This window comes from Zonotrichia leucophrys, chromosome 4 (genome assembly GCF_028769735.1).
Source record: "Zonotrichia leucophrys gambelii isolate GWCS_2022_RI chromosome 4, RI_Zleu_2.0, whole genome shotgun sequence".
NCBI lineage: Eukaryota > Metazoa > Chordata > Aves > Passeriformes > Passerellidae > Zonotrichia > Zonotrichia leucophrys.
In genome coordinates this window covers 25,633,174-25,661,104 of record NC_088173.1, presented here as the reverse complement: position 1 = coordinate 25,661,104, position 27,931 = coordinate 25,633,174, and the positions used below count along the sequence as shown (strand labels likewise).

The 27,931-nt window shown below is 42.4% G+C and overlaps 1 protein-coding gene across 2 annotated transcripts; it reads right to left on the bottom strand.

The window, feature by feature from the left end:
* Window positions 1-9: 9 nt before the first annotated feature.
* MTTP (microsomal triglyceride transfer protein) lies at window positions 10-27,866 on the bottom strand. Of its 2 annotated transcripts, XM_064712272.1 has the most exons (21): window positions 27,743-27,866; window positions 26,192-26,354; window positions 25,659-25,993; window positions 25,305-25,476; window positions 20,835-21,022; window positions 20,132-20,275; window positions 18,158-18,265; window positions 17,278-17,394; window positions 16,103-16,242; window positions 15,086-15,236; window positions 11,588-11,745; window positions 10,582-10,750; window positions 9,894-10,001; window positions 8,779-8,991; window positions 7,556-7,767; window positions 6,869-6,966; window positions 6,646-6,767; window positions 5,649-5,876; window positions 1,750-1,874; window positions 1,228-1,398; window positions 10-341 (listed from the first exon to the last, which is right to left on the bottom strand). In XM_064712272.1, the coding sequence occupies exons 3-21, from the start codon at window positions 25,776-25,778 to the stop codon at window positions 173-175; spliced, it is 2,913 nt and encodes a 970-aa protein (XP_064568342.1). In that variant the 5' UTR covers window positions 25,779-25,993; window positions 26,192-26,354; window positions 27,743-27,866; the 3' UTR covers window positions 10-172. The 2 variants fall into 2 exon arrangements, with proteins under 2 accessions (XP_064568342.1, XP_064568341.1); XM_064712271.1 differs by lacking the exons at window positions 25,305-25,476; window positions 25,659-25,993; window positions 26,192-26,354; window positions 27,743-27,866 and having other exon boundaries at window positions 20,835-20,929.
* Window positions 27,867-27,931: the final 65 nt, after the last annotated feature.

Here is a 27,931-nt window from a genome sequence, read left to right as displayed (position 1 = left end):
CAGGTTAATATGTAAACACTGTGCACACACTGAGAGTTTGATGCTGGCCCGTTGAAATCAATGGCAAATTTCCCATTAATGCAGCAGTGCAGGGTCAAGCTCCACGCTGGTAAGGTGTGTGCAGGCCGAAGTCACTGAGGGGCGCAGGAAAGCAGGAGCCCAGGCGCTGCTTTCAAAACCAGCCGCCAGCAGAGTCCGACTTGGCGCCAAACACCTTCTTGCACATGTTGGAGTTCTCCTGGTGCAGGGGGTATTCGTTCCCGGCCAGCGTGGCTGCCTTGCCCCTCCGGGCCGTGTAGCGCCTGCCGGAGGGCAGGCTCTCGTACTTGGTCATGTGCGTCCTGCAAAGACACAGCACCGGCTCTGCCACCAGCACGTCTGGGCACAGCTTGCACCCCGCTACCAAACCCTAGCACACGGGCCAGGTGGCCCTTCCACAGTCAGCAGACAGAAGCAGCAGATGTTTTAGTAGCTGCAGAATAGCAGACACTGTTTTCTTAGGATTTCCTGAAGGTTCTCAAAGCCTTAAAATACTCAGGTTTTTAACAATCTTTCAGATGAGAAAAACCTGAAGGGAAATCTGGCACAGGCTCTACAAATGTTACCTTCCTTAGGTGTTAGCAAATAGGGATTAGGAGAGAGCAGTATACCCAATAAGGCAAATTTGATCATCATTCTTTGGCTACTGAAGAGCATCTTTTTAACCTTATTGCACAGTTGTTTAGTTTTCAGGAAAAATGGTGCCTTAATAAAGTATGATAGAACACAATGGCTGCAGGAGTACCAGACCAGGTACTTTTGTTGACATGAGTAAATAGCAGATGATGAGAGCTTTCCACTTCAGCTCATGTATGGCTTTGCACTTCCTTTCTCAACAGCATAATAGAGAACTACTGCTGGCAAAACCTGAGGTCGCCATCAGAACTGATTGCACACAAGGGCACTACTGTCCTGCCACTTCAGTTAATTCACTTGCAAAATCAAATTAAAAAATTGGACTGAAGTGCACATTCAGAGCTGATCAGTTGTGATCTTCAGAAAGGTTATTTCTGAATCTCAGGGAGGAACAGGTTAGCAGAGAGGTCAGTGTGTGTAACAGCCTGCACTGCACTTCATTGTGTTAGGCTGGAATTTGGCCTCAGTGGATAATCTCGTGTCTGTGAAAACCAAAAGTTCCAGCAGCTAGCTGGAAAGACCCTTCAGAAAGTGTGTGCTCTTAGTTCTTACCTGAATGGAGAGTCCACTCTATCCATCTGCATACAGACCAAAAATGGGTACTGTGAAAACTGCACTGTGGAGATGAAGTCTAAAGCTGTTTCTGTTTCCAAAGTGGTTTCCATACCAGTTTTTACAAAGAAGGAATCCACCTCGGTGTTACCAGCTACAAACATGGCTACCCTACAAAAAAAAATTAGGCATTACAATTGTTTCAAAACACATTAAAAAAGAGGAAATTGAATTACAAATAGTCCTACCACACAAACAAAAACTGCCCTCAAAGCAGCCTGTTCTTCACCTAAAGGTATATAAATTCACACAAGACCAGTGGGAACTGGTATTATCCAGGTGGAAAGGAATAGAGAAGTACAGACATTCTCCCATGCACATAACTATTTCATTCTATTTATTTAGTTGCTTAATTCTAACTCATCTGCAAGGTCTTTCATATTTAAATTTGTGTCATTGGTGCTACCTTGGCTCAGAAGCCTAAGGTGCCTACAGCTACAGTGTGTGCTGGGGGTATCTCACCGGTTCTTGACGTTGGTTTTGGATTCCCGGTACCACAGGCTGAACTCCATCCCTCCAGAGATGTCGATGGCCAGCCCACCCATGAACTCTGCACTGGCTGTGGGCCCAGACTGCAGCTGGATTTCCTGGAGCCATGGCAAAGCACAGGTTACTGACTGCACACCTCTGAGGTTTCCTTATTCCCTTTGGTCCTGCACTCACACCACTTGCCATTTTGCAGGAACAAAAAGGAATAGAAGGATTTTCTGAAAGGATGGACAAAACATCCTGATGCACCTTCCTCCCCCAGAAATGGGATGAAGCTACAGCAAGGCACTTTGCATCCTTCCCCTCTCCCCTGTGTGCCAGCTGGCATCATTTCTGCACAGAGTGTCACTGCAGGGAATATCATGTCTCAAGAGCTACCACACGAGCCCCACGGAGGCTGTGACAGCAGTCCAGCTGAATCAGACTGAACTGCTTGCTGGAAGCCCAGCACAGGTGCAGTGCAGAGTGACCAGCACCCCTGTACTGGCAGTGGGATGCTGCCACTTGTGCAGTGGCTCCAAACCCACCATATGACAGGAATTACGTCTTCAGTGGCTGGGTGGCCAAACCCATCAGCTAATGCACCTTAATTGGCATTAAATGCATTTTCTAACAAATATCAAATGTGCTCATGGCTTCATGAAACCTGTAAGGCTGGACTGGAAACACATCCATGAAGTCAATTTTGGAAATGGTAATGTAGCACAGGGTCATGGCAGTTAATTCCTTTTAAGGTTTGACACACAGCCAAGATTTCAGGGTTTACCCAGCTTGGTAATCTATCTCTCTTTACATATTTGTCCTGCTTCCCTAAGAACTAGTGGATTAATTCACCATTTTAAAAGAAATATTAATTGGGGAAAAGCTTCTTTTGATCATGTGTCTCATATACAGGACACCTTCTTCAGTCTCACAGATGGTTTTCTCTCTCCTCTCAGAGTTCTGTGCCTGTGGTATTCTCAGCACCTGTGATGTTGCAGGCCTTTATAGGATATATGGGAATATGAATTTCCTGTCCCTTTTTGATGTCAAGGCACCCTAGAAGACTCTATTCTCTTCTTAGCTATTCAGTAGTCCAGTGGCTCCAACTAATGCTGTCCCAAGATTTAAGAAAGAAGCAAGCAGAGAGTCAGTCTAGCTTCCTAATCCCTATAGCAAGGAGCAACATCAGGGAAGGGTTTTGTTCAGAACATTAAAGTTATCCAGCTGTAATCGAAGACTCGGATAATTATGGTAGCTGTACATGCTTACTTCACCTTTTAGGGTAAGTTAATTATCCTTGAAATTATTTCCTTGACAGAACCAGCTTGGCAGAGCCATCTTGGCAGTCAGTTGCTGCTAAAGTGGGCTTGAGATTTAAAGAATGCAGTGGGCTGGCTGTGGCTTATAAATCCAGCGTGACCCCAGCAAGTGTGGTTATATGATGCTCTGATTTCTTATTTTCATCCAAGTTAAAATCATGGATTGAAACTGAAACCTTTCTGAAATCAAAGGGAGTTTTTATACTGACTGCAATGAGACATAAAACGCTTCCCTTGTTGGTCTGTTTAGGTGTAGACACAAAGCTTGTTTTACTTTATTTTACTTTGCTCTTAATTGGGACTGGATTGGTGGGTAGCTGCTAATGAGTGAGGAGGTAACAGTATACATGCTGGCAGAGATAGTACACACAACCAGAGGAGCAGATATTTTTAGATGTATTGTCACATTGCATCCAAGAATATTAAAGTAGGCTGGGTTTACAAAGGCTGCATGGTTCAAGACTTAAATGCTACCTAGAATTAAGCTGTATTTGTCACTGAAACCAGCAGAGAAGTTAAGGAGCACTTGTCTTGTGTTTTACTAGCTCATCTATTTCCTTATTTATAGCTCAGCCTGTCCCTCGTCTCATGTGCAAATCCAATCCAGGCTGATGGGAGGTGTAAATCACAGAGACCCAGCCTCCTAAGGAGAAGTATTTTCCTTTGCTTTCCTATTTTAAGCTTTGTGTCCCATTTGCAGTGGAAAATGTGACCCACAAGATCAGAATCAGTCATTTTTTACTGTTTAAAATGCTGAAATGTGCCATGTTTCAATAAGAAAGTGTCTTTAACGTGTCTTTATGTATTGCACTGTAATGCAATCTTACTGTAATGCAACATAGAGATGGCTGCAACAAGCACTTCTCTGGGAACTGGCTACCTTCCACTGGGGTCTGGCTTTCAAATGGCTTCTCTGACCTATCAATACAGTATTTCATTTCTCTGGGCTTGTGGCAGGCGTGTTGCCTAGGAGAACTATTAACACTGCTGAACTTTAATGCAGGTGACCTAGGAGTCTCGAAAATAGTTTTATGAGAGCTGTTTATTTTCTAGCAGGAATATAACTTCTGGGTTATTCTTAGCCCTCAAACTGTGGCCACAGGGAAGTGCCAAAACCATGTTGATGTGCTGTTGAGTGGGAGTGTAGCTATAAGACCATTCTTAGAAAGATGGGCTGTGCTTAAAAGGGAGCTCAGCCTGAAGCTGTGTTCAACAGTGCTTTAAACCATTCCTGCTCTTGTGGGGTGTGGAGGTAAGACACTGCTGCCAAGGCTTCCAAAAAGGCAGTGACTGACTGAAAACCCTGCACCCTGATATTGTTAAAAATGGCTCACAGTCCCAGCCCTGGCTGCCCCAGACTTTTGAGAGGCTCTCCAAAGGCAAGGAGTGGAGAATTTGCTGGCGAGCAGAGCTCTAGGGGTGCCCAGCCAGCTGATTCAGCCAGAGTATGTCTGGAGCTTCGTGCATGCACAGCAGTTGGAAATATTTAGTTCTCTAAATGCTCCCTGTGCTCAGGACTAGACATGATTATCTTTCTCACCTCTGCGGTCTGTTTGTTAAATAGGTCACAGCAAAGTTTTTGCCCATAATCTGCGTGTGAACTGTAAAGCACTGCTGGAATGAGCTTTAGTTAGCCAATTTGGGCACTACTTGGGAAGCCCTCTGGACTTAAAATACCATTAGAAGGAGCTGAGCTGGGTTCTGGATGGGAAAACCTGTCATGTGCAGAGGGTGTTTCTGTGTAATTTTGAGCAGAGTGGATTCTCTTATCATCTAATTCTGGCATTTTCTTTGGTCAAGAATTAAATGGGAAAAGCCAAAAGTAAAGTTTGAGACTGCAGATGTTTTGTGAGCTGAGTACAGCTGTTAAATCCACAGGTCCTAAGGAGATGTCAGCTTGGGAAGAGCAAAGATGCTGACCCTGCACTTTGAGAGAGATGTCTAGATTCTTAGTCCTCCAATAACACATTATGTAGCCAGCTATATTTCAATGTAAATCTATTTAAGCACAAAGTTAGCAAATCATTTGGGATGACAGTTGCATAAAAACTGTGTAATCCTCATTTTAATTGCTTGTTTTATCTAGAAATAAACAGTTGAAATTTGGACCTCTTAGCATTGTTCTTTGAAGGACACTTCTCTGATTCATTCACCTGACAATTATTGCCTAACTGGACACAAGGTCCCTGGACAACTCGTGAAGAGGAAAACTTAGGTGGTCATATGGGACAAGAGTGTATTACAAGCAACTGTGGGAGGGGAGGTCATAGCTGAGAGCAACATGAGTTTGCAACAGGAAACTCAGTTGCATTTGCTTTTGTTAAGTTTCTGGTTTATTTTCTAGAATATCTGTTCTCACCTTTGTTCTAGGTTGCTTTTCATGTAATTTCATTCTGGTTTTAAATACCCATGACTTTTCTATTGCTCTCCTAGTAAAGGTAACCTGTGTAACACTGGTCAAGTTTCAGCATTGAGAATAAAGAAAATAAGGTGTCCTACAATAGCAGTGTGGGGGAGGAACCATCTGTGCTTAAGAGACAGAAAAAGAAGCAAACAGTGTGCTGTTAGTACCTGTAAGAAATCTGTGAGGAGGACAAGTCCTTTCACCACATTCATGGGATCTCCAGTTGCCGAGAGCATTTTAGACATTAAATCACCATACCCTTGGAAAAATGTCACTGGTCTCAGCTGGAAACCAAACAGAATGGCTGACATGCCAGCAAAGGAGTCCAGGTTTTCCTCGCCTTCATCAGGAGTTGCAGCTATTATGGACTCCAGACCCTGAGCTTCGAGAACCACCTATGAAGGAACAGTGATACAGAATCAATGAGAAAATGCTGCCTGACTCAGACTATTAACAACACCACATATTTTCTTTATGTCTAAATGCCTAATTCTAATTTATGTAGTTGTAGTGGAAAAGGTATGAGGGTAAGACTTAATGGAACTAGGAAGAGTACTTAGAAAAATGGAAAATAAAATAATCTCATGCCATGTTTTTGCCCTTTAGGTGCTGAGCAGGATTTACCCACACGCAGATCATAATCCTAAGATAAGTTTTCCTTCAAACACATTTTCCTTAATGCATATAACTATGTTTCAGGGACAGTTGGGAGGAAAGACCAAAGGTGTTCCACTGCAATATTTTTGTCCTGCATAAATTTAGAAGAGTTATAATACTGAAGATTCTTGCCAATAACAAGAAAATTCTAAAACACAGACATTAAAATCTCTTTGATTTGTACATTTGATCTACTCCTTGAATTTCCCTTCTGTGACATAACCTGAACTGGGACCTGATTTTACAAACTCACAAAGCTTTTACTGATTACATCAGAGAAACGGCGTAGGCTTTACACAGACGCAGACTACAATGTATGATGAAAAACAAAACACTTGTTTTGTTTATGGCAACTTATGCCACATTGTGGGGTTTTCCCCTGTTATTGGCTTGTTGTCTGCCCAGTGCAGCAAGCCTTATGGTCTTAAGCATTAGCTGAAGTGATTTAGAAGCTGTGAAAAAAGGACCACATCCTGGCTAAGTTATTGTGCACAGTGTGGCAGTTACCTGGATGGCATGAAGGTCAGTGCTTCTGTCAAAAACACGGATGTTCATGTTACTTCTCCGTAAAATGCCAGAGCCAGAGTAGAGGATGTCGAGGCTGTATGTGGATGACACATCAGGACCACCTTAATTGAAAAAGAAAGAAGATACCTGTGACTACACTAGTGGATTAATGAAATGTTGGGGAATACAAAGAGGGTTCAAAGGCAGTTTCATGGTTACATACGTGTGATATATCCAGTGTAGGCAGAGGAAGAGCCCATCTTGGAGAAGCGATCGTAGTTATGGGCACGCATGTCCTTCAGAACTTGCCGAACTGTTTTGCTGTGGGATTTCAAAACAAACAAACAGACCCACTGAGATACAAAAATGTTACAGTACCATGCATTACTTTTTCATAGAAAGATCAAATTTGAGAGGGTGAATTTCCCAGTTGGAAAGAGGGTCTTCCAAACCCTAACCTTTTCCCACTAAAAATCTGCCATAACCCAGTCTCTCTTTCAATTTCAGGTACTCCCTGCAGTCATAGGAAGAAAGGCAAGCAAAGATCTCGCTTGAAAATTAATGGTTTCAAGAAGATATACATTGATTATTTTCATTCTCACACTCTGATGTTTAAAATTTTTCCACATCACTGGTTTTGAAAATACAGAAGCAAGGGACCATTTGAGAGACAGAAGACATTTTTCACAGTAATGCAAGTCAGATGCCCAATTATTTTTTGTACCTGTGAAAATGTGAATAGCTATTAAAATAATGACATTGAAATTAAGGGAGTTATTTTGAAATAACAATACAAGGGACATAAAAATAAGATATTCCTTTATACTCTCCTTAAGTTTTAGTAATTCATGAGAACCTGTGTGTTCTCTGTAAGGAAGGGCTGTATTTATTTACACTGAACTTAATGTACCTGGAAGGCATTTCAAAGCGCAGTATATCTTGGATCATGGACAGCATGTACTTGTTCATCTCCATAGGCAGTTCCCCAATGGAGAGCAGGATGTTTTTCACTTCCATGTAGGATGGGTTACTGTTTAAGAGGATGGCAGCTGCTGTGGTTCTCACTGTCTTTTCGTGGATTTTGCGAGTCTGGTGGTATATCCTGTTCATTGTTTCCTTCACCTGGTCAGGAAACACATTATTCACTCAGTGTTCATGCAGATGACTGGGCAAAGTACAGGTTGGAATGTCGTTTATAATATCAGCTTAAGTTAGATTAGTTAGCTCCATAGCTAAGGCTAATACATAAGGATATATTTTCAGCATCATGTTTTTCATGGTCCTTTTGGAATGTTGAGACATGTATAGCTCAGTGACCACAAGGACAAGTGGGACATCTGTTATGTTCTCTGAGCCACAGACCAAATACAGCCTTACACACTGGTTTTAAAGCAGGGCTGTAAATAAGTAGCAGCACTAAGAACAAATACGGCAGTGGTAAGACAGAGATTTTCTTGACTGTTAAGGAAACATGTACTTTAAAAACCAAGAATATTGTTATTTTAATTTTCTAGATAGTGCCTGTGGTGGCGTGTCCCTGAGAAGATTGTGACACATCTTTGTCACATGGGAATTTGTGGAAAGCCATGTAGTCCCACTGAATGGCCTCCTATATGCTCATTGCAGAGCAGCACCCGGACAGCCTCAATCCTGATGGCCAGCAGGTATGAAATGGAATACAAGGTAATGCAGCAGAGGAAGGACCTCTTGTCCCACTGTTTTCTATGTCTTTTCCTATTTTTAGAGGCTGCAGGGTAAAATGCAGCTATTTTACCCTTCTCTTACTTTGTGTGCTCTCCCTGTGTGAAAACACAAGGAAGAACAGAGCTGCACAGATGCCCAAGTGCTCCCTCTGGCGAGCAGAGCCCGGTTCTCCCCGCAGACTGCAGGCAGCCTTTGGTGGCTGTGTGTGACCCTGGAGCCAAGGGCTGGCTAGCACGAGTCCACCAGTCCATTCCTTGCCTTCAGCATGTTGACTGCACCACACAGCTTGGTGCCATCAGCAAACTTACTGAGATTGGACTCAACCTCACTGTCCATGTCGGTGATGACAAGAAATGAATTCTGTGAATTTACTCTTTATTTTTAATACAGTCTCCTGCGCTTCTTTTCTTGGGCAGTATATTTTCTTACCTCTTTGGTGAGAAAAGAAGGATCGTATCTCTGCAAGGCAGTGGCAGCAAGGCTGCTGATTGGCCCTTCTCCTGACTCGGCATACTTCAGGAGCACTGGAATTGCTTCGGGAAGGAGTGCGTTCTTCAGTGCCAGCAGGTACATCTGCACGTTGTCATCTTTGCTGGCCTTCTCCAGCCTATTCAGAATCAACCTTTTGGCTTCCGCAACAGCCTAGGAAAATCAACAGCACATTCAATGGTGATCATAAACCCCCCTTTTTCCCCTTGCAGGAGCAGAAGGGGCAGGGCTGGGTTCTGGCATGTTTTGTGGCACAGGGGTAGCAAAGGTTTCATTTGTACATTGATGGCTTCCTTCAAGCATAACCAAAGTGACTGCAGCCACAGTGACACCTGATCCAGAGTTTTATCACTTGCCAGCTGCTCCTGACCTGATTCAGGGACTTCACAGGTCCTCCTTGTGGGGCCAACAAGTTCCCACAAAAAAAGGCAAGGGAAGTGTTCTTCAGTGCCTCAGAACATGATATTATAAAACTACTGGGCAATTAACAAGGGAGATTAAAAGGGCCTGTTCAGGTAATTAAAAGGGCTTTGTAAGTTTTCAGTGGTGTGCTGCAGTGCTGAACAACACAGATCCAGCAGCCTTGTCTGATCATTCTCATCCTCTAACACCAGCATCTACTCAGTTCATGCTCAGAGTAAAAGTCTTCCTCCTTCTATGCATGTTCAGGGCACAGTTGAATATTTGAATCAATGAATTTTCTTTACAGAGGTGAAATAACCTAAGATGATTGCAAATAATAAACAGACCCTGAGTTGGCCAGTGTTTCTCTGAGGATATGCAAAGCTTTTGGACAAGACAGCACAAGCACTGCTTCTGCTGACAGGTTCAGCCACAGAAATGGGAAGAGACAAGATTAAAGCCTAAATCTGACAAAAGTATAGGTCATTGTTAAAAAAAATACAATCCTCTATCAAATATAGGAGTTCATGGACTTATTTTAAGTGGGAGAATCTGCTTCCCATGTCTGTCATGCTCCCCCAGTAATGTCACCAGGGATCGGTGCTGTGTGTTGCAGACCAGAATCTGGGCAGCAGTGACCATCAGATACTCACTGGCAGCTTGCAGCCGTCCCTGTCACACAGCTTTCTAATGAGCGCTCCCATGACAATGACAAGAGTTTCTCTGATTTCTTGACTGGCGACATCCCCCTTGAACTTCTCCTGTCATGCAAAAGCAAAGCTGTTTAGTGTCTCAGAGTAAACGTGACAAACCACACTGCTGTGGGTTTGACAGGTTCCCTCATTTTCTGTGAAAAATCATGCAGTGCAAGGGCAGTGATTACCACAATGGCCTGGGCTCAGGCTAAGCACAGCACAGCTCTATCATTACATATATATTACATATAATAACTCAGTGCCATTTTCACCTTCAGTTACATTCAGTGTCTCAAGTAGATTCATTCGGGAAAAAAAGGGGGGATTTACAGTTCTGATTACAGAACTTTCATAATGCAACAATCAAACAATCCTCAAATTATTTTCTTAACATTCAGTATTATGTTTCTTTTTCAAGTAATGGATTTTGGTAATATTTTACAAAGTAACTAGACTTTCAGTCTGGACATAGGAATATTTGTTGCTTGCAGGCTCTGTGTTAATAGCACACTTATAGGAAACCTTGGAAGGCATAAAGAAAGGAAAATTAGAAACAGCAACAGTTGTTTCTTCTTCTCTTCCCCTTTGGCTGGGACAAGGCATAAGAATATTAGCTCTGTTGTGTTTGTTTTGTCGTTGGACTTACAGTTAATGATTTCAGGAGCGTTTCACTGGGGTGAGAAGCAAATCCACAGGCATACAGGAACCGCTCCTGCAGGATAAAAGTGCTTGCATCCTTAAAGTCAAGAAACTCCAGCATGGCCTCCAGTGATTCTGGGGTCTGAGCTGAGGTTACAGCATCCACTACCTGTGGACTACAAAGAAGTGCAAATTAAATGAACACATCCTTGCAATGAGCCAGTCAATACTGAAAAGACTTGGCTGCATATTGAGAGAAAGAAGCTTATGTACTGAAACAGCTCTTCATTGCAAGTAGGAGAATCTTTTACTCTTGTTGGAAAAAGTGTCCCTGAACTTTCACCTCAAAATGGTACACAGATTCATATCCATGGATAGTATTTTAATTTATGCAAATAAGGGACCAAAATAAGTTTAAAAACCCAACCATCACAAGTGTATTAAAGTTTACAGGAAAAGGCTGTAGTTTTAAAGAAGTGTTTTAGTACTGCATGCACAATGAAACATAGAGAAAAGGCTTCTATGCTTCCTAAGTGACTCTCAGGTTTATCTCCATTGCTATAATTTATTTGAAAGATCCCAACCATATGACTCAGAAACGCTTTTCAACTCTCAAGTTTCAGTGTGCATGCTGTTCACAACCAAACTCTAATACTTGGACAATTCCCAGGCATCAATGTTGCCTGGGAATACTTCTTTGTTGTATTTCCTATTGAAGGAAACCAGTGGGAAGTCAAGAACAAGTTATAAGGTGTTTCAGAACAACCATTTGGTTTGAGAACCTTTGGCTAAACGACAAACTATGTTGGCCTTGCACTGCAGATACAACCCTGGTGGCTGAAAATTTATTATATTACAAGAACAAACATAACTTTTAAAAAAATCCTTTTCCTGTAGACAGTACTGAACACTGGGTTTGCATTGCTAGGACATCACCAGCAGAACTCAATCTCTTTGTATGCAATTTGCCCTTGTGCATTTTTCAGTAATTTAGCTTGTTCATGGTAACTTACAGAAGCTCTTTATTTTCACTTTTAATAATTTTCAGTATCTCCTCCTTCGTAGCTTTCCTGATGTTCTGAATGAAGGACAAAAAGCTTTTTGCTGCATCAGGTTTGGAAAGTTTGTCAGGATGCATTTGTTCTCTGATGTTCTTCCAGTGCTCAGAAAGCTGCAAAACAATTCATATTTTGTGAAATCTCTCAGATTATAGCTTCAGTTCTGAAAATCTAACTAAATAAATGCTGATATGATTTCAGCTACTTTGAGCAAATGCTGTTGCTCAAAGTAGCTGCAATCCAACAGACCTATGATCCTTTAGCTCAGTATTAAGTAACTTATGATATCCCAGCACAAATATCTTAGAAATCTTTCTATAGCTGTCTCTCTTCCAACTCTTTATTATTTTCCTGATGTTGTACATGACCTTCACTGCAATCTCTTTTGGAACAATAAAATTTATTTATACTGTAACTGGAATAAAGGGAAATCTCTTCTCTTGCAAATTTACTGCGCTTTCTGGTGAATATTGTGTTTACCTTATGTTCCCATTTTTTCCTAAGTAGACTTAAAAAAAAAAAAGGGGAGATGCACAATCCCCAATCCACTAATTAATCATGTTTTTTGAGAAGATGGTAATTTTGGGTTAGTACAGAACAAGATTAAATATCCAAGAAGTTATTCCCATTTTTTTTCATAAACTTTCATAAAAAGGGATTTGTAGCTATTGTACAAAATAAAAGGTAGGATGATGGCTGCTGTATTTATTCCCACATCACATTTTTTACCTGAACAAGCCAACATGGTAGCAAAGCACCCATATCTGTCCTTCCAGATACACTCCCATAAGAAACTGGTGCCAGTATTTTGACCTTTCTTCTCTCCCTTGCCTTTGCCTCTGTTATCTCAAGTTATCGAGAACATTCCTTGGTGAAAACTCAGCTGTTCTTTGCAACAGTCTTTACTGCAGTTTTCCTGAGTGGGAAATAAAAGTAGCACCCATCTGACCTTCACTAAAATAGTTCCCCTCTGTGGATTTTGTGTTGGGCAATAGCACTTGAACCTGCTGGCAATTAGAAGTATCATTCATCAGTACAGAGTGCAACTTCTATTGACTGTAACAAACAATAATTAGGCAACAATGATTGAGACATAGGATATTTCCTGAGGATTAATGACCAGCTGGGAGGAGCTCATGTTCTGAGGCACAGATGGGTCTTTTAACCTCAACTGGTAATTAGTGCTTAGCACCAAGGTCAGTGTTGCTATTATTAACTGAAATTGGATAAATATATAGGTCACTTTTTATTCCCCCTGTTGAAGTTGCACCACAGTCTAGCAAAAAAAACCCTCTAACCTCATTACTCCTACATTTTCTCCTGTGCAGAGCCCAGCTGTGTGGGCTGCTCTTAGGCAGTTTGGCCCATACCCTAGAGACAAGCAAGGTGGGAGATGCAAGCTGGAGCTATCTCAAGAAAAAGAGAGTGGAGACCAATCCTTCCTTTGGTGGGTGCTCAGGAGCAGCTGCCATCTCCTGCAGTGACCATGGCATTAAGAACACCATTCACAGGTGACTTTTCTGAGGGCCCTCATTCTCCTGATGTGAATGTCAGGCAGTTTGGATTTAAAAACCCAAACATTCAGGCACAAGATGCACACACTTCCACATGGCAATTCAGTGTGGACACAGACCTGTGTTTCTCTGACAGAGAGATCAGAACAGAGGTCTTGGGGGCACTCCAGGAAAACTCCAACCAAACCAAGAGATTCTAAACTGAGCAGGAGTCGGTTTTGAATGTCTGTGTATGACAGCTGCTTACCAATGTACAAAGGGTGGCTGCACAAGACAGAACAAACCCATCTCACCTTCAGAAGGGGCAAGAATCCTTCCCCATAGGAACCATGAGCATAAAAGAGTGTAACATACATGAGCTCCTCTGAAAAGAGCATGCTTTATTTTGTCTTAACATAGAAATCTAGACCTGATTTTAAGTGCAAACATTTGCCATAACCTCAGAGAAGCTAGTGCTGCCATCTGGGAAATGAGGGTAGTAATGATTATTTTATCAAATTCATAAAGATAGAGATAAGACCTGTTACAATTTAAAAAGGGCTTTGAGAATGTAAAACCCTAAGGCATAGCATGTCAGCAGGGCATTAATGTATACCATGAAATATAAGTAGCATATGCTATGTTGCTGCTTTGGATACAGTGTTCTGTTTATAGAGCCCATCTTTTCATAGCAGTTACTGAAAAATACAGTGAGAAAGCAGAACTTCATTCTCCCCATGCCATTAGGTTTATAATGACATAGGTCAGTCCCCAGGCAGTGCTCTGGAATTATACCCTGTGTTTGTTATCTTGGTCTGAAAATTATAACAGTTATGACAAGCTCAGTCCCAAGTGACAAATTGGTCAGCACAAACCCCGACAGGCAGAATCAAGGAAAAACCATCTGTCCCTACTCTGTTTAAGATGCCTTGATATTCCCTGTTAGAACTGCCCTAGCACACAGGCAGCATCATTTCCATATTGTCCAAATATGTGTTTTTGGTCTTCCCTGTGGCTCAACAAGCATTAGATATTACAGTGTAATGTAAAAATTATTACAGTGTAATGCTACTTCCAAATAATAATAAAAAGCAAAAGTTCCAATACAGGAACATATTTGTGCTCATAAGGAGTATCTTGGGAGGACTAAAATTCGGTGTGCTGAATAGAAACTATATCTTGCTTATCAACACTAGAGAATAATGATTCTTAATGTTCCCATTCATTCCTCAATGGTAATAGCATTAATACTGTTTGCTAAAAATCACTGTAGTAATCTATTTAGCTTATGATGAACATCATTAGTAAAACAAAAGATGATGCATTTACACTGTCATGCTCTTAGCCTTCAGATGTCTTAAATATAAAAAAAACAAGGCAATGTTTTTCCCAGGGAAAAATGAGAACATTATTGGACTCCCCAAGAATACTAAAGCCCCATTTTATACTTGCAAAATACCTATAAAATCCTTAAAACAAAAGACTTCCTCGGGGTCAGGTAGTAAGAAGACATTAAATATACCACCAACAAATGCTTAGCCTGCCTGAGGAATGGCTAAAGAACTTGAATCCTAGGAACAGATCAGCTCCTCCATGATAAAACTGTTTATAAACACCAGTCAGCAATCTTAAAATTAATTTTCACCCAGAGGAAATAAGGTGCACCCAGCTAAAGGCTGGCAAGGTGAGATAAAACAACAGGGTGCTGTATTTTCTAGTGATCTGGAGAAATATTGCAGTCTTTAAAAGAGAGCAAAAGTGTTGGAACTTTTAGTGGTAGATCTTACGACACTCTTGTGGGGTGAGCACCATTGCAACACTTCTGTACTCCCTACTCCAGGGTGCATTTTATATTGCTCTGCTGGACCTGTCCTAGTTCTTGCTTGGACAGAAAATTTGCTTTCACACTTGTCCTGCTCAGCTAAGCAACGTGATGTCCAATGAACCTGTGTTTACTTACTGAAGGGCACTTTTTGCATTCGGATTTCACTGGCTCTGCTTCCAGGGCAATGGCAACATAATTGGGGTCCAAGGTCTTGATCACACCAGCGACTTGCTTTGCAGCGATCAGTCCCGTCCCAGCTTGGACTGACTTCAGCTCCAGCCTCTGCCTGCACATCCACACAGTGAGGACACCATCAGAGCCCAACCATCAGCACACAGATGCAGAAATCACACCAAGGGGAAACAAAAAACCCCTCCACAGACTAAAAAATGTAGAATGCAGACTGACTGAATTCTTATTTTAAAATGTTCAGAACATGGCAAGTCTGTGGGGCTTTTAAGGTAACAGAAGTAATTGATACCAGCAAAATTACTGCTAGAGTTATGTGCAATAAATTACCTGTGTGAGAGACTTTCTAAAGCACAGATTTGTTATATTTGATAAACAGCCTTCAGTATTCACATACATTCTGAAATGTTTCATATATTTGTTCTTAAAAGATCTAGAAAATGAAATTTTTGAATGTACTTTTTCTTTTAAATATCTATTATTACCGAGTTGCCTGAATTATTTATCTTTTACGAGTATCTCCACATTTTCAGTGCTTTGGAGTCTGGAGTCTAACACAGATCTAGGTTTCACTGTTGTTTCCTTTCTATGCAGTAGATTTTATTTTCTATGCTTCCAAACTTTCATATGCTAGAAATGGAAATCCATCAGAAGTATTTCTTGAGAAATGAGACGACAGAAAACCTATAGCACTAAGGGGCAGATTAAGAGGGTATGGCCAATTCCTGCTGTTGCCTGTTAACTTCTTATAAAAGCCATTATTTATTATTTGTGGTGTGGTAGAACCCTTAATCAAAGTTGGACCTGGTACCTGGCACAGTTGGACCTGTATATGGATAAAAAAGAGACCTAAATCCTGGAGAGTTCACAGCCTTAGATCTTAATTCTATAAAACCTACACATGTAACCTAACTTGAAGCACTAGTCCTCCACCATCAATGACAGCCCAATTGCCCAACTTACTTTGAAACTATTTTGGCACCTGTTTTTCGTCGGTAATTCAGGGCGAAAACAAAATTTTCTTCTGCCTTAATGGATTTAATGAAACTGTCTTCCAGCACATAAACTGTAGCAGATGTGGCTTTTGTACTGATATCCAAGATCTGAAAATAATTAAAAAATAAAACAGAAAGCGGGTTATTCAACAAACAACATAGGAAAAGAGCTCACTGTTCCAAATGAAGGCAAGACTTGGAATGAAGCAGAGCCATATGAGGAAGGTGCATATAGGCAGGCATCTCAAGCCTATGAACCAGGTTTTCAATTATTCCCTCTGCAGTAAGTAGCCACTCACTTCTACACCATGTGCTTCAAATTTAGTATGTACCAGAGTACCAGGACAGTAGGAGCAGGCTGCAACTGAGAAAATACCCAGTACGACATTTAGTTTAAGATATGCTTTAAATAAGATAAGAATCTTTTCCAGAGAAATGTCTTGTAAATAAGATTGTCATGTTCACAATCAAACAGACCAATGAACAGATTGTCATGTTCACAGATCAAACAAGGAGGCTGTCTTTGCTTCTTGTTTTGTAAACAAGATGATGTCTTTGAAGTGTGAAAATGGGCAACCCAGTCATAATGTTAAGGCAGTTATTAAGAGAGTGTGTGGTGTCTTTGTACTTCTCTGAGATGAGAAAGGTCAGTTTCTGATGTGGAGAATCCCAGTGCCTCCAGCAGGTGTCCAGCCTGTCCTCAGCAGTGACTACTTGGAAAGCCATTTACTAACAGTGGAGGACCACTAGGGCTGTAGTAGGGCTTCATTTACCCCTATGGCACATCTCCTGTATTACACCTGTGCATGAGGGAAGCCTCTGACCTTCCAGGCAAGCCTAACCAGGCTCCTTTCAGGAGTCAGCATCTTGCCTAGCATTTACAGCAGATGGGGAAAAACTTACTATTATCACTATGACTGTATCTGTATCAGCTGAGCCAAAGTGGTTTGCACTACAGGAGAATCCATTCCCTGTTCTCTCCATGGGAACTACATGTGACATTTGGGCTAGTAAAACTACAAAATTTACATACAGAATTTGTTTCCTCTAATGCTAGAAGGACTTCTGAGAAGATGAGTAGTGGCTGCTAAGAATATATTTTAAATAGGAAGAATAGATTTTATTTTGTTAAAGAAATCATACCTTGTTGTGGCTGGTAAATCCTTTCTTTTCTATTTCACAGGAGTCCAGGTCTTTTATTTTAGTCACTTGATCTTGCCGCACATGGTAAGTAGTATCACATTTCCCAGAAATGTCCACCTTGGAAAAGAGAGTTAGATTAGGACAATTTCTTGAATTTATCTTTGGAAGGTGTTGGGACCCCCCCAACACCTTCCAAAGATGAAGCATTTTCTCTACTGCTGGAATCCTGTACCTGAGATGCTGTACTGCTTGGGTTTATTTAACAGTTTTGAGGATGTCAGTAGTTCTAACTATCTGCTTTGGATTGGCAGGGGTACTGCTCATTAGATGGCTAGGAAGAAAAATAACAATGGCTGTTTAAACCAAATAATTAGGAAATACCAGGCAGCTTACACTATACTCACAAGTTTGAGTTAAATTTGAGCTTTGTTTAAGGGGACAGGTTTAGAAATATAACAATGGAAGGCAACTTGAATGGATGCAGCTAAATCAGTGCTGACTTCGTGTGGGTACTTGGATTTAGAATGGGATTCCACTAAATTGAATTTAGGAATCAGCCAACTTTAAAGAGCAGTATAATCACTTTTATAGTGACCTGGTTTAAAGTGGTTTATTACCAAATTGTGCTAGATTTATAAAGGCATTTTAAATCAAATGGATTGCACTACTTCTTTATGCTAATTGCAGTGATTTGATTGGTGCCACCAAATATGCAGAAGACTGTCCTTAAGGCCCTAATCTCAAACGTTATCAAAGGACTGATTTCTATCACAGTTCACTCTTTCTGAAGTCAGCAGGAACCACAGGTCTGCCTTCCAGAGGAGATCAGGCTCTGCCTGTTCCTCATGTGATGATAATCTTGTCTGATAGAGCACCATACCTCACGGGAAGAGCCAGAGTGCAGCTGCAGCTGGAAAAGGCTAGCCAGACCTCTCTTAATGTTCTGAGTAAAACCAGGTTCATTTTGATATGAGTAGAAGGTTTTGATCTGTAGGAATTGAAAAAAAAAAACAAAAAAACAAACATATAGTAAGCATTCAAAAGTGTGTAACAAATCTGGTTAAATTAGAAAAGAATAGTGAGGATCCACTCTAGAAAAACCTTTACTTTGAATCTGGATGTTATTTGCTTATTTTGAGCAAACTGCGGAGGCTGCAGGGCCTGGCAATAACTGTACAAACACATTTTGGCCTTCAGCTGAACCTAAGTACAGTTTCAGTGCAGTGAGCATCTCTCCTCCTGGAATTAGAGAGAATTTAGATGGAAAATGGGAAACTTTTCATACTTCCACAGGTGACTCATTTTTCTGCATAATCCTCAGGTAATCACTCCCCACAGGGGCATAATATCTGTTGCACTTTAATCACAGGTTACAAAAACTCAGGATGAATCATAGATAAATCACAGATAGAATGACTTCAATGACGTGTCAAACATATCACAACCTTTGCACTTCATGGGTCAACTATTGTGCTTGAGCCTCTCCTCTGGTAACAAGACTTTGCACCTCCACTCTGCATTCAAGGTGCTTTAGAAATGCCCCTTTATCTGGAACTGTAAGTACAACCAGTATGTTATCTTGGGGTAACCCTGAAAAGTGAAATTACTGTGCCAGGGTTGAAATTGTCATACCACAAAGAAATCATAAAAGGAGCATATAGACCCTATCACCTGAGAAAAAGCTCAAGTTTTTAATACTACATCATAGCCTTAGCATATGAAAGTGTGCAATGTATGAGGAGCAGATGCATTCTGTGTTCTTCTGGTACCTCTGTTCTCATGTAGGGATGTGTGCAGTTCACAGCCAGCGCTGTCCTGTTTCTTTTTATGTTGTGTAAAACTGATGACAAGGCTGAGTCTGAAAGTTACTGAGCAGGTCTGACAGCAGCTGCAATTCAGCAGGCTGAGCTGGCAGCCAGGGTATGTGCTCAGTGCCTATTTACAGCAGGAGGTAAAGATCCTGCCGGGATAGAGTGTCACAGCTCTCACTGCGCTCTGCAGACGGAAAAGGGAGTGTGACCTTCAACCTTCCTCCTTTCTCACAGCCCCTCCTGCCCCACCTGCTGAGCATTGCCCGGGCTGCAGAGGGGAAAATGGGGCTCTTGGCCCAATGCCACAAGCAACAGGAGGGTGAAGGACCAGGGGCAGGAGGCAGAAGCAGCCATGGCTTGAGCCCCACCACTCCCTGGCCACAAGAGTAGGCTGAGTACAAGGGCAGCTCTCATAAGCAGCTCTGTAGGGGAAAAGAGAGTGGGATGGATGTACTTGAATTCCCTTCCCAGAGGAAGTGTGTTAGAGAAAGGGGGACACTTTGGAGACTGTCTCCCAGTGGGGGAAAAACATATAAGGCTGTAGCTCTTTCAGCATCAAGTTCATTAACTTGGCAGGTGACACAGAAGTAAATAAGAAAACCAAGGAGCTAGGAAAAGCAATCCTGGTAAAATACTTGATAAGGGTTTAAAGTGATTAACACTCTACTGAGTTCCTCACAGACTCAGTAGAACATCCCTCATGACAAATTGTATCTGCTTTTCTGCCTTCAGATCTTGGACAAAATCCTTCCCTGGCTGAAGTCAATAGCACAAATCCCACACAGCAATTTTGCATATACATGTGTACCTATCTTTGTGGACAATCTGTGCTTTACTTCCCCATTGTGTGGTGTTCTTCTAGGCTTGGGCTAGAAGGTAAATTACAGTCTGTTCTCAACTATTGTATTGCGCACAGAATGATAGGACACAATGGCTTATTAAAAACACTGAGTGAATGGTGAACTGGTAAATTCTTCAAGTCTATAACAAAAGATTTCTGTCATGTTTCCTTAGGGACTGAATTTTAAAAGACAGGCTCTTACTTTTCCACGAACTAGCTCAACCATTATGGGCCTCTGCAAAGCCTCCAGATACTCTTTGCCGATGATCTTCTCCGTGCTTTTCCCTTTGAAGATGTTTTTATCAGCTGGACGCTCATTCACATTTTCAACCTGAACATCTTTCATCTAGCAAAGCAAAAGCAGAGAAAATTAATGTAGAGAGCAGTGTAGAATTGGCCTGGAGTAGAGTAGATAGACGAAATCACACAATCAATGTTCTTTCTTTCTGCATTTCTGGTTCTGATTATTAATCTTCCATGATTACTATGTCAAAGTTTACAGAAGAAGCCAGTGCTCTCCACTGGGGAAATAAGTCCCAGAAAATGTCACCAGAGAGCTAAGTACCAAACCCAGTTTCTATTTAAAAATATTTACAGTTACAACTGAGGACAACATATTGCCCCTCAGGTAAGGGCTTGCACACCAGTTGCTTGAAGCTATAGGTGCTGTATGAAGCAATTTCTAAATACAGGAGACATTCTGAAGTGCTGGCTTATGATGTTACATAGTTACTTGTGAAATCTATAGGAACTAGGTCATCAAAGCAGCTGGGTTTAGTTGACGAGACTCGAGAATAAAAAGTTTAGCTTGTGTTCTGAAAGTGAGTTCTCTGAGATTAGATCAGCAGCTAGATAAGTGCAGAAAAGATTGGGTATGTTTTAAGTTGTCTGAAGGCAATAATTACCGTAATTTTGACCAGCTGGTCATCATCATTGTCAGGATTTCTCCATAAGAGGTTGACATCCACACCAGAAGAAATCCGATATCCTGCACTTTTCTGCAGGGATGCTTTCACTTGATCAACATAGACTTCAGCTGAGTAAGCAAACTTATATAGCTTGTCATTATTTAGGCTGGGCCCAGTAGTGTGCCCTGTTTGGAAAGGAAAAACAAACAGCATTTTAGAATTGACTAACTCTCATAATCTACCATTTTCTCTAAGAAACCTTTAGAAAAATTAAAAATTTAATTACAAGCAAAAGATTTATGGGACTGATCCTGCTACTCCTGATTACAGAGGCTGTCTCACTTGAAGCAGCTGGGGTTTTTTGTGATTAAGTTGACACTGATCATACATATTTAACATAAGAAAGGTTTTCTAGCTCTTTAAGACTGTCAGATTCTTTTCTTCAGCTATGTTAGCATTACAAATTAATCCAAAATTATTTGTAACTCAAAATACTGTCAATAATCACACAATTTGTGAGCTTAGCAATGTGAAATGCACTGATGCAATTTGTTGGGGCCAACATAAATAATTCTCTGCATCTCTTGCACATTTATTGGGAATCTTTCCATGGAGAGACTTGCCCAAGGGTGACATGAGTGTGATGAAAACATTAAGAATGTATTTTTAGATAAAATAATTAAGCTCTTGTTCTTTCAACTAAATAATTGTTCCCATAGCTGTGTCTCTTTTGTTAATTTATATATTTTAATGAACGTAAAAGGGAAGAGAAGGGAAAATAAGCTGGCTGTACACTAAGTGCTCTTAACATTCTCAAAGCAAACACACACAGAGTGACCTTAGGTGCTATCTGTAAGCAGCACAGCACCAGCCTCACACACCCAAATGCTGCACCACTGAATGCACAGGAGATTTCTTCATGGAGTTCAGGAGGTACAGAGCAGAAACAAGTTCATAACAGAGTTAATCTAAGAAACACAAAGTGCTGTCCTCAGGGACATGCATCTCAATCTTATGACAAGTGCAGGGAAGGGCAGAGGAAAGAAGAAAAATCTCCCACAACAGCTCAGAAAAATTCTTAAGCATGCTGTAATGGAATCAGTGTCTTCAAAGCCCCCTGCAGAGATTCATCAGGCTATCCTGATTTATGTTATACCCCTCTGTTTTATCTGACTCACTTACATAAGCTTCAAATCACTGCATTGTTAGAAAGGAAAATCAGTCTTATTTCACTTTAATATTTTAAAGCCCATTTAGGTGGGTGTACCGGGTAGTTCCATCATGGCTGTATGGATACATTCTGCAGTTCTTAAAGAGTTCAAAACCCCTGCTTCATTAAGACTTTGCATCACATTGTTTCCCTGTTCACTCAGATACCATAGCAGTGGATTAAGGTCAGCTTCAAAGAACGTTTTCTTGAGCAAAATGGACACTCCAGCAAGTTTAATCTGCAAGTTGGGTAAACTGGCAAAGTTACAGAACTAAACAGACTTTATGCCAGCTGGGGATGTGGTGCAGCAAGTCTGATGATCCCAGTGGGCTCAGCCTGCTCACACATGAGAGGCCAAAGCTGTAACTATTAATTTTTTCCCAGGGAGGTTGAAGGATTCATGTTGGCACAATGGGGCTGTCTGGTTTTGCATGTCTTGTGTGTCTGTTTCAAAACAAAGTCACCAAGAGGCATGTAACCCTTCTTGGAGGTTTACTGTGAATTTCCTAGCCAATTTCCTTCCCCAGTTCCCTGCTTTGAAGCTACCTTACCCCTGAGAGTAGAGGGTGCTCAGTGCCTGCTCAGAGGTGGCTATGCCTTTCAGGGACAGATTCCCGGCAGTGCCTTGGAGCCAGTTGCTTCCTGGTTCAAAATGTCCTTGATTTGCAGCAGAAACTGCAGTGCAAAGGACTTAGTATTGGCTGAGATTTTAGGAATACCACCCACTAGGTGCATTCTAAACACAGTCCCATCTAAAGGAAAAAAGTAGGGGAATAGCACATCCAAGAGAAATTATTTGGGTGCTCAGAGACAAGTCTTATTAGTTAAGGTGCATGTTATGGTTTTGCTCCCTCCCTATTCTCAGTTAAAAGCACCTTTCATCTACCCTCTTCCTTTCCCCACAGCTGAACACATACATGGTTTTATTCTTCTTTTGTAAGAGTTCCTTCCCTCCTCCTCCCTTTTAGCATTTGCTTATCCCCACATACAATAGAGCTGTTCCATCCTAAAGGAAACAGATGAGCAAATGATGCAGGACCTTCTTGCAAGTGTCATGAAAGAAAACAATAATTGCAAAGTATTCCTGGGAACTAGAAGAACATGAAGTATTGAAAACTTTTACCAATTCACACACAGAAAACACTGCAGGAACCAGGGCAGAAGACACCTTTAGTTGCCAGACTGGGCAAGGGTAGGCCAAGAGTGGATGATGATAAGAGAAGCAGCGGGGATGAGGCAGTATTGAAAGCAGTTCCAAAGAGTTAGCACTTATCCCTGTGGCAATGGGGAACCCAAGAGAGACAAATGAAGAGTGTGGTCAGGCTGAGAGATGACAGATGACAGACAGAGGCACAGGGTCACTGAGCAGAACCAGTACTCAAAACAACACAACTAAATTTTCATGCCGACTTCCACGAAGAAAACACCAGTACTATTCCGACAGGAATATTGCAACACCTTTCTGATGGAAACTTTTCTTAATAGAAAGTGACCCTTTTAGAAGCTCCTTCCTCTGTATTCAGCACAGCACTGGGATCCTTGCTGCCTGTGCAGCCATTGACATTTCAGCTGATGGCAAGTGTCCCACTGCCTGAGAAGGGAGGAGAGACGGACACACAGACTGCCAGCAGCCCAGCCAAGCCCTCTGGGGGTCAGAAGTGCTGCTTCCAAGGTGGAGGGCATAACACATAGTTTGACTAGTAACGTTAAGTGTCTGTCATTAAGGGTAACATGCCAAGTCTATAATTAAATCATGATACTGTATAATACAGAAGGTTACACTGCATAAGCAGAGACAGCTGTCAAGTCCTGTGCCTTTTATTAATACATATGGCATGCACAGCATGTGTGTCTCTAACTACTTGCTAGCTCTACCTTCATAAATCATATTTGCCACTATCTCTGACACCAGATAGCTTTAAAAAGCAAACCCCATCCGCTTATTTGAAAATATTTTTCAAGTGGAACTGCAGTAGGAAAGTTTTAAGTGTGCTGACCTACCTGAATCAAACAGAATAATGTTTCAATATTTCCAAAAGGCAGTGTGGCCTGATGAAAAGGTAGAACACTTATCCTAATCCCAGCTCTCACCCTGAGGCCCTAAGTGGCCTTTGGGCCAGTAATTTAGCTCTCAATCCCTCTGCACAAGAGAGAGGAAATCTGGCAGAGCTGAAGGGATGACTAATTAAAGGGAAAATGCTTGCTCAGTATCCTGGGGAATGTGACAAGCAAATACTACTTCACATCAAGAAGCTTTGCTTAATTGATATTAAAGGGAAGCTGGGAAGATCAGACACCAGAAATGTGGCACATTGGTACCTAGTCATAAACTGAATGTGGCAGTCTCATGAAATAAACTGACAAGTGAAGGCACTGCTTGCAAATTTCTCTGCTTTATAACTCCTGTCATGAGGGCGTATAGAGGCAGGGAAGAAGGAAGGTTGCTGCTCTGTGCTTACACAGTGTCCTGGATTCCCTGCAGAATGCAGGAGGTGGCACCCATGAGAGCATCTCTACAGCCCTTTTAACAGCTTGGCCCGGGATGTTGTGCTCCCTCTGCTTCCATTCATGATGAAGACATCCTCATTAAACTAAAAAACTCAGTTTATTTCATAAGGTTGCTGCTCCTCTAAATTTAATGTGAAGTTGTACATGAAGAGTCACTACTACAGACACCTTTCCTTGCTTCATATATTGGCACTGCTGAAGCAGACAGTCTCCAAGATTTCATACCCTTGACTTTGTCAGGACACCTGAGTAAAGCTCTGCTCACAGGGTTTCTGCAGACATCCAGATTTTCAAGACTTACTACAGAGCAACGTTCTCATGAAATTAACAGGATGCTTCTTACTGACTTCAGTGGTAGCTGAGTCAACTGCTCAGAAGCTGAAACCTGGGCAGCCCTGAGCACTTCCTGGCTCTGCTCCACAGAGCACTCCATGTGTTTCACTTCTGAGCGTGTGAAAAGTCCCTTTGAAGTCAGTGCCCCCACAGTATGTCCTGATTAAGCAAGTTCAAGATCTCTGATCTCCTGGTCCCACCACAGGCCCTGTGCACTTGAAAACATCATCTCCTCCATCACCTCTGCCGAGAGGAATGCCACAAGCACTTAAACCTAGCTAGTAAATGCATCTTGTATTACTCAAACATGTCTGAGTAAAGCTGATAATTTTCTGAAGCAAAACAGGGATCTGCATACACACACTGGTTTTGCCTCTGCTGAGGCAGAAGCTGAACCAAGCCCAGCACAGACCTACCTTTCACAGAGGCTGAGTAGGTGGAAATGATGCAAAGGAACAGCACGGTAAGAAGAATCATGCTGGACTCTGCCGAGCTCCTGACTGCAGCATGAAGTGTGAGAACCTCCAAGAAGTGAGCTGAGAGTGTGGAGCTTGCAGAGAGAGCCACAGGCTTGGCCACACTGTTTATCTAGATGTAGTAAAGGTCAGATTCCAAATTCCACACTCAGGTACTAAGTTCATTAAAGGACTTCCAGTTAATTATTAAGAACTAGGGTAACTGGCAGTTTCTACCCCATTTTATCGATCACCCCGGCTTTCATTTTTGAATACTGAGCCCACACAGACCCATTTCTGAGCAGCAGAGCCCACCTCCAGTGCTGGAAGAACCAGGAGATCCTGCCACCACTCCTCTCTCTGAATGAAGGGACCATCAGCTCTGTTTCTGCCAGGGGCCAGATCTTGACCACTGTTTCCACTGTCTTGCATCATCTGTCATCATCTCTGAGCAACCACAGAAGCATAGGTTTTTAAAGGTCTTCCAGGAAGCAGAAGTACATGGGATTTATCAGTGCCATCCCAAAAACAGATCCTACTTCATTACAGACTCAGATGTGATGTCGGTGCCTGCTGCACTGTACCATACTAAATCAATGTTCTTTCTTTCAGCCCCCATCTTACATCATTGCAGTGGCAGAGGTTAGAGCCTGAAAAATGAGATAAAACAAGACATTTTGTCCCATCTCCATGAAGGCCAGCTTGGCAAGGTCTGGGAGCAGGGCAAACCAAGCCCTTCCCCCTTTTCTTGTGCTTCCTTCACCACCTCCCTTGAAAAGGCGCTGCCTGACTAACCCACATGTCTCCCTTTTCCTCTGACAGTAAATCCCAGGCCCTCTCACACTAACCTCATGGCCACAGGGCTGGGTAAAGGATGTCCTTCAGCTGTCCCTCAGGTGTCAGTGGGGCAGCAGGCCAACCCTCCGTGTTTCTTGGCATGCCCTGCGAGGCTGCATGCCTCTCCCCAGCACACAAAGCCTTCCCAGCTCTGGGAGGAAGCAGGATCTGCTCCTGCCAGCAAAGGAAACACACAAGGGAGCCATCGACACACTCTTCCACTTCACTTCCGCAGGTTGATTTCATGTGACTGTGATCTACACATACCCCAACCCAGCAAGTGCCACCCCAGGCTGCAATTAGATGCTCCCAGAGGGCCCCATTCTCTGTGAGGGATGGTAAAGTGAGAGCAGCCTTCACCTTGAGGGGTACAAGTGCCTCCTCTGGTTTTTTTCTGTGGTAAAGAGAAGTTGAGCAAACACTGTGGATGTCAATCATTGCCCAGCAGTGGGAAACAACAGGCCCATGCCACTGCTGCTCCCCCATGCTCATCTGCACCTTGTGAAGTTCCCCCTGGGCCTCTTCCTGTATTTTGTTTGTGTTTGCACACGTGGGAGGGAGGAGATTAGGAAACCCCAGGGGTCTGCCTTTGCTTCTTCCCCATTTGTGGTTGGTTATGCTGCTTTCTCAGCACAGGTTGTGGCATGCTCCCAAATTCAAGGGGCTGAGGCAGAGGCCTCCTTTTGCTGCATTTAGTAAACAAGCATTTAGAAAACAAGGAGCTTTCCAGGCTTTCTGTGCTGTTTTGAAAAAAATAAGGGCACTATCTTGGTGCAAAACCAACTCCATCTAGAGAAGGACCAGAGATATGGGTCCTGCTTCAGAAAAGTAGCATTGACATTTTACTCAGAAGGGGGAGGTGACGTTGGTTTGAAATCTGAAGAAGAGCAATTGTCCTCTTTCTGTGCTCTTGAGACACAATAAATTTATTTCTTCTTTCAAATAAAATACTTTTTTTAAAAAAGGCCTCTGTTAGAATATCTCTAGCCAGATCTCCTGCTGATGTAAATCCACATCTCTCTTTGGACACCACTGTAGCTGTGTCAATTGCAGAGCTAAGGGCACAACTGCCACGTAAAGGAATTTTGTCCATACAGTTCCACGTGCACACACATTTATACACCCACAGGCTTACCTGTAACACAGAGCTGGGGTGCTCTTCAGACATCTTAGAAACAGGAGGCCTGAGCCTCACCCCAGTTATGGCCAGAGTTAATCAGCAGTGACTTCCTTTCAGGCAGATTACACCCGTGCAAACGGCGCTGTGCCCACCAAAGTCCACTCCACGTACAGGCTGTGGGCTCAGCCCCTCATGGATGCCTCAGGCCATGCTGGCATACAGACTGGGGTCAAAGTATTCCTACTGCTGCACATTTTCCAGAGTCCAAACTATAGGGCTCATATCTTTATACAGCCTAATAAAACTAATGAGATTTCCTCCCATGTTCTGAGTCAACAAAATGTTTCTTTCTGCCTTCTCTTCTGAAGCAACAGCACAAAGATCTTGCTTTTCAACTCAAACCTTCAGGTGTGAGCACCAAAGTACCCCAGTGCATCCTTACCTTTCAGCTGCTGCCTGTGAGCCCCCAGCTCGCAGGCTTTGGGTGAATAAGACCCCCTGTTTCTGCCGCAGGGGACAGGGGGTCAGAGATACCCACCCAAGCCACTGGCCAAAGCCAGTTTGCACCCTGAGCCTTCCTCAGGAGTGCTGCAGTCAGGCCCAGCCCACAGGGAGCAATGACATTGCCCAC